The sequence below is a fragment of the Siniperca chuatsi genome, linkage group LG4 (genome assembly GCF_020085105.1).
Source record: "Siniperca chuatsi isolate FFG_IHB_CAS linkage group LG4, ASM2008510v1, whole genome shotgun sequence".
In the NCBI taxonomy this organism is placed as follows: Eukaryota; Metazoa; Chordata; class Actinopteri; order Centrarchiformes; family Sinipercidae; genus Siniperca; species Siniperca chuatsi.
Window position 1 is genome coordinate 13,718,014 of NC_058045.1, and position 16,807 is coordinate 13,734,820.

Sequence of the window (16,807 nt, forward strand, 5' to 3'; positions counted from 1 at the left end):
CCCGCGCTGAGTGGTGCTGATGAGAGGAGCCAGATCCAGATGTGACTGGAGGGAGGAGGGGAGGTGCCGAAGGACGGATGCGTCATTACGCACATGCAAGAGAAAACTACAGAGCAAGCACGCACCCTGTAGGCTCCACAAGGAGGTTCAACATCTGAGCAACTCTCTTGTGCCTGGTTTAGGCCTACTGCACATAAAATCTAAAAGTACAAGAATAATTCTAGACTTTTTTTGCATATCAAGATACATGTGTGGCAATAATAATAATAATAATAATAATAATAATAATAATAATAATAATAATAATAAAACAATCAAGGTCCATTCAGTAGCTGTATCACACAATCTTACCAAGTTGTCATCAGTGACAACAGACAAATGACTTCTACAATTCAATGACAATTGGTGTCTTGTGGTGAGAATGTTTTGTCAAATACACTATGTGAAATTGCATTTGAATGATTCGTTAAAGGTCAAATAAAATAATTTTATTTTCCAAGTCTTATACCTTTAACGTTAGCCAATACCTCAGTTTCTTCAAATCTTTCAGGTGCGTTCAAGTTGGAAAGCAGATATTCCTGAGAGAACTTGAAGGTAACACTGTGATCACATGTCACAGGGATACGGAAGTACGGAAACGTTGTTTTGCTAACAAGTAGCTCGGCTGCTAGTACCGATAGTCCAGTTACTTCTTATCATATCTATTCTATTACCGTTAACCAGCAAACAACACCCATGGTCAGGTAAGACTATATTATACTATATTTTCAAGCGACTAGGTTTCGCAGTATAACATCATTAAACGGGTATTGTTCAGTTTAATGCTCACTGCGATGCTTTAGCATGGACAGGCTTTCATTTCAGTGTCACTTTATTAGTTAAATTATATAGATTTCTTTGGAATATCTTTGCTAGTAAACATCTTAAGTGCGGGTTTATTAACTGTCAGCTGTTGAGATTGCCATATAAGATACAGCTACAGGAATCAACTTGAGTCAGTTTACACATTGAATTACAATTGTATATTCTGGCACTGTCACGTGAGAGTCAGATGAGGTCGAGAAGCGTGGTTTGGTAAAGAAGTAAGGGTTTAGTTAATCATACTGGCTATAGATAACGTTATGACAGTTTCGTGGTGTTGGATTTAACAACAAGCGTCACTGTGAAAGAGTTGACTAACTGCTCAAAATTACCACACTTTCTCTACCAGTTATTCTGTCACGGCAGACAAATCAAAGTTGGATTTATTGTAATTATGTCATACTGATCCCAAAGTCAAGAATGACTTCCGTGCTTAAGATCGGAGCTGTTCTGTGTTGTTGTCTTTAGGATGACCCAGAAGCACTGCCTGGAGGGCCAGGTGTACTCAGTGCCTCTCATCCAGCCAGACCTGAGGAGAGAGGAGGCCGTCCATCAGATAGCAGATGCATTACTCTACTTGGAGACCATCTCTACGGATATTTTCAAAAGGCAAGCCCAGAATCACACACACACACACACACACGCACGCACGCAAGAGGTAGGTACTAGGCAGTGCCACAATGAAAACCATGTCTTTGTTGCAATTATCAGTAGCATGACTGTGTCATGGTTTTCCCTTGGTATGCAAATGACAGACTGCAGGATTTGCTTTAGAGGATTTGTCATATATGGCATGTATTATGTTAACATCATTCTTAACATGGTATCCATCATGCATAAGTAGTGCCAAAAGGATTTTGCGGCATAAGGTATTGTGAGTTACCCACAGGTAGTATTGACATTACCAGTGTTGATATCACAGCATCAGTTACAAGATTTTTCGGGACAGAAAAAAAAACTTATTTAATGGATGGCACAGTCTAAAACATGTGGAATCCATGTCTAAGCCACATTTTATGCCACAGCACAGTTTTAGAGCAGATGGTCCTGTCTGGCACCCTGAAAATAGAGGAAGTCTCTCTTGTAACTGCATAAAGAGGGTGTCATTTATCGACATAATTGTTTTGTCAATGTAACCTTTTGAAAGATGATGTGTTAGTAATTAGACAATTGGTATGAAATGATCAGTAGAATGCCGAAACAGCTGTGTAATACTTGCACTTCATCTTTATGAAATGCAAGAAGGGATTCAGCACCCTTCAGAGTCTATATAAAGAAGGAAAAGTGGAATAGGTTGTCTGAAGTTACGCACTCCTCTATATTGGATTGTGCATTATCATCTCAGACATATTTTCCTTTGTGTGTGGATGTGTGTATGTCCATATTCATGTTGGTGTGTATGTGTGTGTTACTTCCAGGGTGTCTGACAGTGTAGAGAAGAACCGCCGCCAGCTGCAGTGCGTCACTGACAGGATCAGGCTAGCTCAGGCCCGTGTCGACAAGATTAAAGGCAGTAAAAAGGCCACCAAGGTAACAGCACCTTCACTTCGGAAGGCAGCTTTATACATTTCACCTATGTTACACAATAGAGACACAATAAGGTGACGAGATCATTGAAAACAATAATTAGCCCTGTGTCTGTCAGTTACGTCAGCTTTTTTCCGTGTGTATAGGTTTTCTCCAGTGCCAAGTACCCGGCACCAGATCGACTTCAGGATTACTCCTCTATCTTTACTGAGGCTACAGACCCCTCCTCACAAACCCGCCCCCGACACAGGATACAGAATAAACTTCGACCCTTTGATGAGAATGCCTTGCAGGTAAGATAAATACATTGAAATGCTGATTACACAAGGCTTTTCTTTTTACATGCAATGCCTCCAATTATGCAACAATAGAAAAAGTGACTTGTTAAGAGCCATGGTTTTACAAAGTGTTCTATAACTCTCTGTGCGGTTGTTTTGGTCTGAACCTGCGTGTGATTACTGTTTTCACATCTGCCCAAACTAATCGAACCAAGGGAGAAAATGAACCGATTTAACCGGACTAAAAAGCACAGGTGTGAAAACACCCTAATGTCTTGAAGCCCACCAGTTATAGTGCTATAACTAATATAAAATAGAAGAAAGTGTGTGCTAGCCTGATGGTGTTAAGGCCTTTACATACAGCTGACACTGCTAAAACTGCTGGTTCAAAAACAGGGATAAAAAGAGGCATGATTAATTTCCATTTACATGGCTTTTATCTTACTGCTGAGAATCATGACACAGCTCTCACTCCGGTCATACGAGGACGAGGACTTGGAGTTAAGAGACACTGTCCCATGGCCATGACAGAGTCCACTTTGATCCTCCAGAATCCAAGGTCTTCTTTCCTCTGGCATTTGATTTCCCAGGGAGGATGAGCAGTGTGATATCTCGATAATTGTTTTATATAAATGGGAACCACCACTTGTTTCTGTTAGTCCATAGGCACCATTTCCAATGTCAACTGTCGCTGTTGGCATTAGCTGAGACTGAAGGCAAAACACTGCACTGTGCTGGCTCATTTTATGTTATTTTGTTGTTATGCTAACTAATAATTTTCTTACATGAACAGATGTTCTCATGATTAGCAGCATGCATGTTAAAAACCATTTATCATTCAACCAGCACTGATATGCTGTCAGCCATGTCAGTCTCAATTTTTCACACCTCTGAGTTAAATAACCAACTGGCATCCACTTACATTAGCCATAATGGGCAGCATGGCATTTGCACTGAAACTTCCTGGATTTTTTTGGATGCAATATTCATCAGGCCAGGGTCGGTTATTTTACACAGACCCGGACTGGCCATCGTGAGCACCCGGTGGCCTGGCAAGCATTAGCCCAGGAGGAAAGTGCAGCTAAATGCTGTAAAATTACAAATGTCTTCGTGAGCAAGGGACGTGGTTGGTATTTAAACAAAGAAAAAACATACTAGCAGGGCCGCCCTCAGCACGTCATATCACAACTACCTTTCCCGAGTTGATTCTATGTTTAAAAAAAAACTTAATCGTGTCATGTATGAAAACAGAAAATGCGCATGATTGAAAATAATCTGGAAAATAATACCTGAATATTCTTTTGTGTCAGGTGGAAGTATCTCCAATTACTCAGAGCTACCAGAGCTTCATGATGATAAAGTCCAGTCAGAACTCTGAGGAAATGCCAGGTGCAAAACAAACACTCCAAAAGTGCACAACAATGATATATATGAATATTTATTTCTGTTGCCTTAATTATGGAAGTGTAATTGACTAACTCTTGAAACTGAAGACACTTGGGGTTTTTTTTTTTAACTATTCTGGATGTTTTTTTAACTAAAAATAAAAGATATGTTACTGGCATAATTTTATATTAGGTTGTCTTTTTTTTGTTCCAAAGTTGATGCTTGATTAGGAGGTGAAAAGGAAAGTGTTTTTTTGTGCGTGCGTGCGCTCGTGCTCAGCTCAACACAAGCTCCTGCATTATTTATAGTGAACACCACAGTTCTTCCGTTAACACCTTAGGGAACTTTACAGAAACCAGCATATTGTCTGCTGTGTGTGCTTGGTCTTATAAGTGTGTTGTTTTTGTGTGTGTGTGCGTGCGTGCGTGTGTGTGTGTCTGTGTCAGAGAGGGAGAAAAAAATGAAACCACTGCTTGCAATTTTCTCTGATGCAGAAATGCATTATTCAGTATTCCCCAGAAGCAATGTTCCCAACCATGTAATTTGGCATTGCAGCATTTGTGCGCGCGTGCATCTGAGTGCAGGAGCACTTTGGTGGCATTTGTGATTTGCGTTATTCAAGATTCAGTTGACATTTTACAGATCTCCCTCCTCACTCTATGTCTGTGTGTCTTCCTTTCAGGAGAAGTTGATGTATTTCCCAGTATGTGTGAGCAATAAGAAAAAGTCTGAGGATGAGACAGAGGAGGGGCTGGGCGGTCTGCCACGCAACATCTCATCTGTCAGCTCCCTGTTGCTCTTTAATACTACAGAGAACCTGTGAGTACGTACACACACACACACACACACACACACACACACACACACACACACACACACACACACACACACAAATAGACACAGATACTAACTGTAAACGTTGATTTGATTTAAATCTTTTCTTCATCTTTGGACTTGTGTGTTTTTAAAGATATAAGAAGTATGTGTTCCTTGATCCTCTGGCGGGAGCAGTGACAAAAACACATACAACACTAGAGATAGAAAAAGAAGAGAAGCCGTTTGACGCACCATTGTCCATTACGAAGAGAGAGCAACTGGAGAGACAGGTACCTCAAACACCCTTTTCCAACCAAAACATATTGTAAATTTGACTTTTTTTAAATAAATGATTTGTAATGATATATTTAATGATTGATCTTGATAATCTTTTCTCTTTAACAGACAGCAGAGTCTTATTTCTATGTGCCAGACCTGGGCCAGGTGCCCGAGATAGATGTGCCATCCTACCTGCCTGACCTGCCAGGCATTGCAGACGACCTGTCCTACAGCGCGGACCTCGGGCCTGGCTTCGCCCCGTCAGGACCCACACACAACATCCCTGAGCTGCCCTCCTTCTCTGAGGAGAGCAACGCACCTGGTACATAACCACAGACTTTTCACTATGTCATTGTGGTTTTGATCGATACTGTGTTTGTAAGCTGATGTAGACTTTTCATCTCTTTGTTTCAGGACCTCAGCTCCAACATAATGTTGCACCTCCTCCACCACCTCCCCCTCCCCCTCCTGAGCCTGCGCTTGCTCCTGCCACTCCTGCAGGAGCTCCCCCTCCACCACCTCCCCCACCTCCCCCTCCTGTTGACAGCCCCACAGAAGTCTCTCGAGCACCAAGTTCAGGTTTGTCACATTCAGATCTTGTACTGGCTACACACTACAGACTTGGAGGAATAAGATAAATCTTAAATTAGATTGACCTAACTGACATGAATGGGCGTAAACCCAAATTACACTGCCACCCCTGACTGTCTCCTCTGACTGCAGGCCCTGTGTCTGGTGCTCCCAGCGAGGTCGCTCAGCCGTCAGACAGCCGTGCCAGTCTCCTGGAGTCTATCCGCAACGCCGGAGGCATCGGCAAAGCCAAGTTACGCAACATTAAAGAGCGCAAGATGGAGAAGAAGAAACAGAAGGCGCAAGAGCAAGGTGTCAAGATTGTTTGAGTGGGGAGGTGGTTCTGCTCATGTTTTATTAAATGCTATATGATGCAGCTTCAACAATGATGAGAAAGTCATGCAATAAAAGCAGAACGTGACCCCTCTCTAGTTAGCATTCACCCATGAGTGTATACAATGTGTCACACGGCATGTCAGCATGTGAGTGTTTGTGTATATCTCATTTGTTTGTCATCACCGTCCATGGCTTTGTGACCTTCATTTTTATAAATGTCAACCTCATTAAAAGGTTGACTCGGTTACAGCCATATTGTAAATTGTCTGACCTAATATCAGACAGTATATCTTTGCCTTTTTTCTGGGTGGCTGGCCAGGTCATGACCTAACATTTTATTTCGAGTTGCTTATGCTGACTAACTAGATAAAAAGTCTTGTTGTAATGATGTGCTCCACTTTGAAGCGCAGCACTGGGGAATGAGTGAAACAGTTTCACTGTTCCAATTACTAATTTCAAAAAAATACTGATTGCATGATTATTTAGTAACTGCCTGTCTTTATCTCTCCGCAGTGGGAGCGGCATCTAGTGGTGGAGACTTTATGTGTGATCTCTTCAATAAACTTGCCATGCGAAGGAAAGGTGAGGATCCCTTTTATGTCAAATGAGATCAAAAATACTGCTGGTGGTTGGAACTGCTGGCAGTAAATAATGTGTCCTTTCCTCTCTGTAGGCATATCTGGTAAGGGTCCAGCAGGTGGGGAGTCGGGTGACGCTCCTGCTGGTACCGGCGGTGCATTTGCCAGGATGTCAGATGTCATCCCACCACTTCCTGCCCCACATTCGACAACAGACGATGATGACTGGGAAGCATAACATGATGGACAATGAACACTGATAAGGAAAGCATTCGTTAGTCTTGGATAATTTTGTGTACAAATGACTTATTTCCACTGATTGCTCAATAATATTATAAAATGTGCTATGTTCTCCCACTAACAGAAACTTTCAGTGTAAATTGCACAATAATTAGCTTCATAATGACAGTAAGTGCATTGGTTTGTCCAGCCAGTTGAACAAAACATCACTTAAAAACTCAAATGATAAACAATTTATTGATAATCGTAATCACTGTAAAACATTTTATAAAATAAGCAGATATTATAACACTCGCTGAAATCATAGAACCATTTCACTAACGTCTCTCCATTAAATAAAAATAACATAACACTTTACATTGTGCTTTAAATATTTGATATTTTCTTCCAGGGTAAATCTGTCACATGGATGCCTAAGCCAGTGCCTGATAGCTGTGTAGTAGCTGCTTCAGTAATTCATTTCAACATACTGTATATGTTCACTATTTATTATTCATTTTTGACTCAAACATGTTCCAGAGTGAAATTGAAGACATCACAGGACTGATACACCTGAGTCAATCTGATAAATGCCACTTTGGCCTTTGTCTGCATTGTGCCATCAAATACTTGAATTCATTACTCTCTAATTCATCTTCACTTCAAAGCAGAACACAAGTAATATACAAGATATGAAAGTTGAACTGTAAAATAAACCAAGTATGATGTACTGAAAACAGAAACTGCCTCCTAGGAGTGCTAAGAGGTCTGATGGCATCAAAATGTTCAAGAACGTAAACATAAAGCAGCATAAAAGGGCTGCAGCAACCTCGTGATAAGGAACTTATTACAGAGGCCCTCTAATTATCTTTGTTAGAACACATTCAATTTCTTGGGTTGGTAAAATTGTAGAATGCCGCTCTTGCACTGGGTTTCCCCCGAAGTTCTTCCAAACCCCGGTCTTATTCCCAAGTTGAATACTTGGGGAATGTCAGTTGAGCCCTGTATGAGTGAAACTACACCTGCCTCTGCTTCTTCTCCAGGAAGAACTGGCAAAGAAGAATACACAGACAACATATGAATGAGTTTTAATCATGATACAGTGGTTTGAGTGTGGATACATAAGTGTACTTGCTTCTCACCTTCCGTAAGGCAGCAAAAGCAGGGCCAAAAGTTGTGTGTGTGCTGGTGCGATCTTTGATCCATGTGGGAAGTTTAGAGAGCGTAGCAGGTCGAGAGTAACGTCGGTCACACAACACCATGGAGGAATAGTCGCCACGGTGACGGATAGCTCTTCCTTTGGGCAGATGAAGTCAAATAAATATGAATACTGAATAAATAATTAGTTAATTTTTCCCTTATCATATCTGTTGTCATGAACATTATTACCTATGGATTGATTGACAGCCTTCATGCAGAGGTTTTCTATTAGTGCTTGGCCAGGGCTCCTCCCTCCACTGTGAGGCTAAAAAAAAAAAAAACAAACCCAAAAATAACTGTGATGAGACTGACGAGCTTCACCTCAGTACTCCTGTTAACTTGTACTTTGTTTTGCCATGTTTGTGGATACAGTGAAGACTAATGGGACAGTAAAGAGTCTCACCAGGTGTTTGTCCAGATAGGACATCTTTTCCTGCAGCTCTGGTGATTTGATGTTGGGATATGGCATTCCCACCATCACCACACACCTGTCATCACACGCACACAGGAAAGAACAATTAGTATTATATAATCTATACAGTATATAATTGCTGGCTGTCGATGTGCTCATGAATAACACACACCTGCCCAGGTCATCGGAGAAATTGATGCCCTCACTCATCTTTCCTCCAACCACAGAGAACAGCAACGCTCCTGTGACCCCACCGCTGTCCAGAGCACACCTCTAACAAAAGGAAAAGAGACAACCAGTAACATATGTGAGCGTCAATGGTAGAAGCAATCACTCATAATCGTATTATCAATGCACCGCCAGTTTTACCTGGATACAGCGGGAGAACTCGCTCAGCACTGGCTCAACCTGGTTGGCTTTCTTTGGCTCCTGGAAGATCTGAGAAAGTAATTGTGATAGTTTAGAGACTGTCCAGACAATTCTCTTTTTACAATTTCCTTAAAAATACTATGCCCCACTTGAGTTAAGGCATGATTTTTCCAGCTTATTTAATAAAGAAGTCACGTAGCTGATGTACCTTCTTCTTGTTAGCCAGACGAGTAAGCGCCCCGCTGGTCTCCCAGTGCGAAATGATCCGCCTGGAGTACTCATAGGAAGGGAAGAAGCACACGATCCCACCCGGGACCACGTTACAAATGTTGGAGAGAATGCGCCCTGTCTCGTCCATCTGTCAACAAACAGGCACAAATATGCTGTAGTGCTTGTGTAAATAATGCAGCTGCATTCAACAATAGTACAGCAAGAACTTAATAAAATAGCACGTGCGTGTCTGTTACCATGCGTGGAGAGTCTCTGTTTTGGAAAGTAAAATCCAGCTCCTGACCAGACGGGCCGCTGCACAAGACGAGGGGAAGAATGTTCTCAGGAGGAATTACATGACCTAAAACAAAATTACACAGGCAAAAAGAAAGTTAGTTATTTTATTGATTTAAATATAACAATACAAACATAAAATAATTTTACATGATCAAATAAAAACATTAGGCCTAAACAATATTCCATATACAATACTATAATATATAATCCATATACAGTTCTGTCAGCACAGACAGAACTGTACGTAACATGTATGCAGTATGCAACATAACTAAGACTTTCTCTAGTGTGTAGAAATAGTGAACTTATTTGACTTGTGTTCAAATTTCAGGTGGCTTATGATATAGTAATCTTCCTAGTTCAATACACAACCTGTGTGATGATAGCAGTGATTTTCAAAGAATCTTCAATATAGGTTTGTATACAGTGGATGGACAATTAAATCATGGTTTAGTTCACGAGATGTCTTGGATTTGCTTCCCCCCTGTGCTTGTATTATTTTGATCATCTCTTCTTGGTCACTTCTGATATAATCTGTCACCTCCATCACATGAACCAGAATCATGACATGATTCTTATATCTAGTCTGAGTGCATAGCCCAATTTGAGTTTTTTTCAAGCATTATATTACTCATCAAAAATTCCCACAAACAAACAGAAATATTGATCACTAAGAGGGAGTGCATTATAAAAACACAAAAAAGAGAAACTCCACAAAGTACTGCGGTGTTATAAAATGGGCCACTCACCACAGGAAAACTCCGTGATGCGCTCCGCTTCCACTCCGGCAGAAAACAGTAGCTCTTGTTTGAAGTCTGAAACCTACATATAACATCTTCTAGAATTATAAAACTTACACAGCAAAGGCTTAGTTAATTTTTAGTGGACTTAAAAAAGCTTACAGGCTGCATGGTTCCTCCTGCGATGATGACTGCTCTGCACTGCTTCAGCACCTGGGCAAAGTGGACCGCTGGATTCAGCAGCAGGAACTTGACACTGCTCTCTGACAAAGTACCTGGACGTAAACAAAACAAAATGGGGTATTTTACACTGCAAGACTTTGATTTCATTACTGTCCTTTATTTGGTGTAGAGCATTTTTTTTTTATTTATTTATTTTTTTAAATGGTACCTTGTCTGTGCACCACCACTCTGCCGTCAGTGTTGCTGTTGGTGAGAGCCATGAAGAAACCCTCCACCTGCATCATGGGAGAGGCAGACAGCACTTTCTCTGCCTCTACAGACCCCTGCTGGTCTGCTGAGGAAACTGCACATATGGGAGCAGACAAAACAGATAAATCATAATGAACAATCATTGGAATGCTACATTGTTCAGTGTTTGTTGATTGCTAAATGCCAAGTGCGAGAAATGGCTGGATGTGACGTGAACAATAATATCTTCACATGCAACTTAGGTCCAAAACCCTCATTGCAGCTTGACATGCACTAAATGTCTTTTTTTTAAGCAACATGCTAGTTTTCCAGTTTGATAACAACATATATTTATTCTCTTGTGCACATTACACATAAGGACATGTGGGAGATTTTTATGGTAGTAGTTCAAATGTGGGTACTGTCTGCAAAAGTCAGTTTAAAGTTGTAAAAATGTCTCAAAGCCAAATAGGTTTTTCTGAAATTAAGCATTTTAAGCTTTTCTCATTACTGAATAGGATCCCATTGCTTTCAATAAATGATTTCATGTTGCTACCCTAATGCCACGTCTCCAAAAATGTGTTTTTAATATGTGGGTGACAAACATCAGCCCTCTGACCTGGCACAGTGCTCTGGTTGCTCTGTAGAGTTTGAAGGTAGCCTTTTAAGCCCTCTGTGCGTCGGTTCTCCTTGTTGGAGTTGCTCTGAGTGTGCAGACTCACACCTGACCCTGCATACTTTTCCACAAAGCCACCCAGCTGCAGAGAGAGGACGCGTGTCGTATTCATTTTATTTTTACAGTAGATTACTCTCAGAACTAGATAGTATTTATATGAGGCATAAATCAATACATATACATACATATTAAACACTTACTTTTCTGCTGATCATGCTCTTCTCAAAGTATCTCTGCAACTAAAGTGAGAATGACAGTGACATTTACAGACGAGTTTACAGTTTGGATATGGTGTTTAGAAACCATGATTGTGGTTTTTAACAGCATTATAACACATTTTTGTTAACTACCTTAAACAAGTTGATATTGTCGATTTGAGCCTTGAAGAGGAAGTTGTTAATAGTAAGCATTTCAGTTCCTAAAAGATAAAGAAACATGACTGATTAGCAATTTCTGCTTAGATGTGTATTAGAGTGTGTTTATGTGTGTGTATTATTTACTGACCTGTTTGTGTAGTCTGGCTCTGTGGATTCTGTCCCACCTTACCTGCAAGGATAACATTTACATCATAACTGGAAATGTCATATGTGCCCTGTCCAGCAATTTCCCCTCCTGAGCACGTTGCAGACTGGCAATAATCAATCATCAAAAACTAATTTCAGCCAAAACACACTCACCTCCCAGCACCCGGACAAGCCCCTCAATCACAAACAAAATCTGTTTGATGTACATCAGGTTCTTTGCTTTCAGTCTGTTCCTGATGTTGTAGAAACATAAACATCAAGAGTCACAAGGGTAATACGATATTTAATTTGTGAATGAGTGCACTGTGTGAGTCTGTGTGCGTATACTCACTTATAGCGGTCAGCATACTGGGTGAGCTGAGAGTGGGCACGGCAAAGCTGCAGAAGATTCACATTTTAGCATATTACGGGGAACAGGCACCATTTAAACCTACATTTTGTACATGATGTCTATGAATGTGTTTACCTGTGCTCCAGTGAGCTCTGCACTGTGTATACAGGAGAGTGTGTCACTAAGATTGTGAGCTTCATCTATGATCACCACCTGTGAAAAAAAAGCCAATTCCACTTCAAATTGCTGAAACTAATGCAAGTATGGCAGAATTATGAAGTACCCAAAAAGTCTCAAATAACCCTACAGTCATACTGGTCGTGTGTTTATATTTTTGTTCAGAAATATTATTGCTGTGTGCCTAAACTACTTATGAGAAATAGTGTTTTTAAATTACTGGGGTATTTCAAACATTTAAAAAAAGGTTGTTTTTTTTAGATTTTGATGATAATACTAACAATTGCTGAGCAGAAAAGGCTATGACAGAATCAGAAATGATCAAAAATAACATCTCCTACCTGGCCCTTCAGCTGGACCCCTGCTGCCCTTCTTGTAGCTTCATGAAGCAACATCTGATAGGGCAACACCACCAGCTATGCAGACACAATAAATGAAAATACTTAAAGTTGATTGGCTATTGCTCCCCAGATTAACCTTTAGAAATATAGGAAAAACCGGGAGCAATGTTAGCAGCACAGCAAGCAATCTCCAAAGTAACAAAACACAGGAATGGATGGAGTATGGTATGGTGAGTAATGGATGAGTACAAGGAGGACAGTGTTACCTGTGCAGGGGGGATAGCGAGGCGTGTGGAGTAGTAAGGACATGCATGGGTTTCTCTACCCAGCTTCAGCATCTGCTCTATATCGTGGACTGTCCCCAGAACATCATCCCTCATCTGCTGCAGTGCTGAAGCTTTATTATAGGGACACACACTCTTTGCTGGGCCTCGCTTACGTTTTACACTGTCTTCATGATGCTGCTTCTCTACAAAAAGGAAGAACAGGCAGCGTTGCAAGCATAAACTGGTCTTGTTTACTTTTCAAACAGCTCTTGTTTTTTTTTATAGGATTATCTGATTGCATTTGAAATATTATTCATAATTGTATAATCTTGGCCAGGACAGATTTTTAATTTCAACGTAGCTTTCCTGGTTCAAATACAGGTTAAATAAAATATTTAAAATGACAAATCTCTTACAAGCTGGAAATGTTCTTTTGTAAGATCAGTAGTGCTGGAGCTATTGTGTGAGCGGCTCTCACCATGTTTGTTTTTCTGCATCTCCATGCAGCGATCGTTAATGCGCTGGATGCTGCCAAGGCGACGCACCTCCTCGTTGATACACAGATTCTGGAAAGTACACAGTTTTATGTTTACTGGGCAAATCCTGTCAGATATCATGGTTAACAATCATGTTTTACTGATTGAATACAAATAATAGTTCCTGTTTAATGCCAAGTATGCTTCTTTGTGTGGGATGGACAGAAATGTAGGTTTAATATACTGTTTTTGAACCCCCTGTATTTTAGCAGTTTAATAAAAATGTCCTTAAATTTGAAAATACAAGTAAGATAGGTATAAATAACTTTAAATTTACTGGAAACAACATACTTCTATATGGAAATAGACTAGACTGTTCGAGATCATTCTAGCCTGTAGCAGACAACATACTGCAAATTGGTCTTGCAGCTGTTAACCACATTTTTATAATATACAGGCTTTAATTTGATGACTTTTTCAGTGCACCAGCCTTTAGATAAGTGCTACTTGAGATTTATGTTTCAATTAAACATGTCACTCAACTGGGGCTGAACTAACAATCATTTTCATTATCGATTAATCTGCCGATTATTATCTCGATTAACAGATGAAATTTTTGTTCTATAAAATGGAATGGAATGGAAAATTCCCCTCACAACTTCCAGAGCCCAAGTTAATCTCTGAAAGTGTCTTGTTTTGTCCGTCCAATAGTCCAAACCCCAAAAATATTCAATTTACTATCACAGAGGACTAAGAAAGCCAGTACATATTCACATTTGAGAAGATGGAGCCAACTATTTGTTGGCCCTTTTGCTTAAAAAAAAACAAACAAACAACTTAAACTATTAATAAATTATCAAAATAGAAGTAGAAGTAACATGTAAGTGTGTGTAACATGTAGTTTTTGGTGTTGCGCTTGCTTACTCAGCAGCCCTTATTGAGATACTGTTAATGTCAGTTAATGACAAGCTATTAATTAATCTGAGGAACGAAAGAACGAGGAAATAGCCAGAAGGCTCTCAAATATTCTGGCTATTGCTATAAAAAATAATCTAAACACTGGAAAGAGAACTTCTAAATAAATTAATTTTAATCTTAATAAATAGATTGAACATCACAGTCAAGAAAAACACACAGCATATCATGTTGTCTCCAAACGATGACTGATATACAGAAGTAATCAGGATGAAGGCCATCATGCAAACATTTATCAGTTAATTTGCACATACTGCTTGTATTCCTTACATAAATTACTTACATATATTCACAATGGATGAGACTTAACCAAATATACTACCATCTAACCCTGAAAATGTTACTGGTAGTCTTTGCGTGTATATATGTGTGTGTGTGTGTGTATGTGTACACATACCTGCCTTGAGCCCAGTGTGACCAGACTGATGTCCTTGCTGAAGGGGCTCTTTTGGACCTCGTGGACAAATTGGGCCAGCTGGGAGTGAGTGCGACTGCAGTAGTAAATCTAAGAACATGTATTAACATATACAGTCTCACTTCAGGGTAATGTTTATTATTATGTTTTATATCAGTGGGACACTCATTCTTACAGTTACAATGTGAAATGTCTCTCTCACACACCTTAGTAACATGTTCTTCCACCAGTTCATCGTCTGTGTCATCCTCAGCACCAAAAAATCTGAGCATGAGAGCAAACACACCCTGCTGTCACTGTCTGTTCATTTCAACATCTCACTGTGATGCAACATTTGATACGATAGGTGACCAATTAATGGCCGTCCTCACCTGCTCCGGGTCTTCGACTCGTCGTCACTCTCATATTCTCCAACAATAAGCTCCTCGTCCTCTTGATCTCCTTCTGCCTCTGTTTGTTCCTCTTTACTGAGCTGGAGCAACTTGAATGCCTCATCATCTTCACTGCTCTACAGACACATACACAGAAATTCATATATTGAGTTGTAGAGACTCGACTTAACAATGATCATAAGTTTTGGCAAAATTTCTGATGCCTAGGTTATTTAAAATGCCACTGTGCAAGATCACTTACTTTTCTTTTCATTGCATACTTTAGTTGAACGTTGTTTCTGATCATTTCTAATCGCTCTTCCCTCTTCTTTCTTTTCAATTCTTCCTCCTGACACACAAAAACATCCAATAATAGTCAAAAGTCAAAATTCCACACCAAGGTCACATCTGAAATACCATGATATTCTTACCTTCAACTTTGACACCAAATCACGTTCTGCCTTTTTTTGAACAAAATCCGTGATCCAGTCAGGCTCTGCTGAGGAGCTGGTAGTGGAGAACTGAGCAGAAGAAGTGGAAAGAGCTGCTTCTCCTTCCTGCAGCAGAGCAGCTGCCTCCCGTCTCCTCTTCTCCTCGTAGTCTGTGAGCCAGCTCAGTGCTCCACATATCAGACTCAGAGACTTGCCCTGGGTTAAGGACATACATGTTGAAAACACAAATCAATCAATAACACCTAATGGCTTCTGCTGTAATCTCTCTTATATGCATGCACACATACACACCGTTCCAGTTGGACTTTCAAAGATGCCAACTTTGCCCTGGTCAAGTGCGCTGTACAGGGCTTGCATAAACTGCTCCTGGATGTTATAGGGCTGGTAGGGAAATGGAAATTGGGCCCTGCCATTCTCCATGCCCGTGAACCTCCCTGGACGATGACATAAGGTTTAAAACATTTCAGTTCAGATATGGTCATCATGAAATGAGCCCCTGGCTACTTGATCAACTGAGCAGCACACACAGTGTGTTTAGACTGGCTTGTATTAGCTACAAGCTTCTGATAGTGATGTTATGTCTAACATGAAGCACCCAGGCAGGCGCCAAATTCTGCTTTTGGACTGGATTCTACTTTTCTGCAGATCAGTCAATCTTATTAAAACCCTGACGAGTTCCTGATTCAGGATTCCAGATTCCTCATTTTACTACAATATTTCAATTTGCCACAACGACGTAAATCTTCATTAATCTATAGTGCTTTCCGATTTTTGTCTAGTTACATGTTATGTCAAGGAGCTAACATTTGATTTTAAAGGCTGTCTGACTGCGAGCATATCTTGAAACGGAAACTTTAACGCCAGCTATCTCGAATTCATAGCTATAGCTAGCTAACTAATAACCAACCCAAGCCCCCTTATTAGCTGAAGTCTTATATCTACTGCCGATCACAATCATGCAGAGATCGTTGCTATATAGCTACTTACCCGCGCTAGATATCCTAACAAAAAGTGAGTTTTTACTTTGTGCTAATATTATCAACTCCCGGCTATTCAACAACCGCGCCAACAGAAAGCAGTGGGCACAGAATCTGACCAATAGGGTACAAGATAAAACAAAGCGTGCATGTTTTACTATAATGCAATGCTTGCGTGGACGGGGCTATGCACGTCTATGCCCTACTTTTTGTCCTTTAGCGCGGGGCTACGTGGCTATTATGGAATATCTAAACTAAGTACACTATTAATTATTCATGTGACGGTACGATATATCTGTAAATTATGCATTTGCTCCACTCTTTGTATGTGCACCGC

At 40.4% G+C, this 16,807-nt stretch overlaps 2 protein-coding genes across 2 annotated transcripts; one reads left to right on the forward strand and one right to left on the reverse strand.

Moving 5' to 3' along the window:
• Positions 1–588: 588 nt before the first annotated feature.
• Positions 589–7,228, forward strand: wash1 (WAS protein family homolog 1). Its single transcript, XM_044194686.1, has 11 exons — positions 589–743; positions 1,330–1,470; positions 2,280–2,391; positions 2,535–2,681; positions 4,735–4,871; positions 5,023–5,158; positions 5,274–5,469; positions 5,562–5,726; positions 5,871–6,029; positions 6,567–6,635; positions 6,727–7,228. The coding sequence occupies exons 1-11, from the start codon at positions 736–738 to the stop codon at positions 6,867–6,869; spliced, it is 1,413 nt and encodes a 470-aa protein (XP_044050621.1). The 5' UTR covers positions 589–735; the 3' UTR covers positions 6,870–7,228.
• Positions 7,090–16,698, reverse strand: ddx11 (DEAD/H (Asp-Glu-Ala-Asp/His) box helicase 11). The gene is made up of 28 exons (XM_044194685.1): positions 16,481–16,698; positions 15,785–15,927; positions 15,473–15,688; positions 15,304–15,390; positions 15,042–15,178; positions 14,877–14,934; positions 14,653–14,760; positions 13,283–13,370; positions 12,805–13,007; positions 12,539–12,613; positions 12,156–12,233; positions 12,021–12,067; positions 11,843–11,922; positions 11,670–11,711; positions 11,516–11,583; positions 11,366–11,404; positions 11,109–11,247; positions 10,470–10,604; positions 10,241–10,353; positions 10,088–10,160; positions 9,299–9,402; positions 9,040–9,189; positions 8,832–8,900; positions 8,635–8,735; positions 8,454–8,538; positions 8,240–8,315; positions 7,993–8,147; positions 7,090–7,899 (listed from the first exon to the last, which is right to left on the reverse strand). Exons 2-28 carry the CDS (start codon positions 15,911–15,913, stop codon positions 7,867–7,869), a joined length of 2,688 nt encoding a protein of 895 aa, XP_044050620.1. The 5' UTR covers positions 15,914–15,927; positions 16,481–16,698; the 3' UTR covers positions 7,090–7,866.
• Between the last annotated feature and the right edge of the window lie 109 nt (positions 16,699–16,807).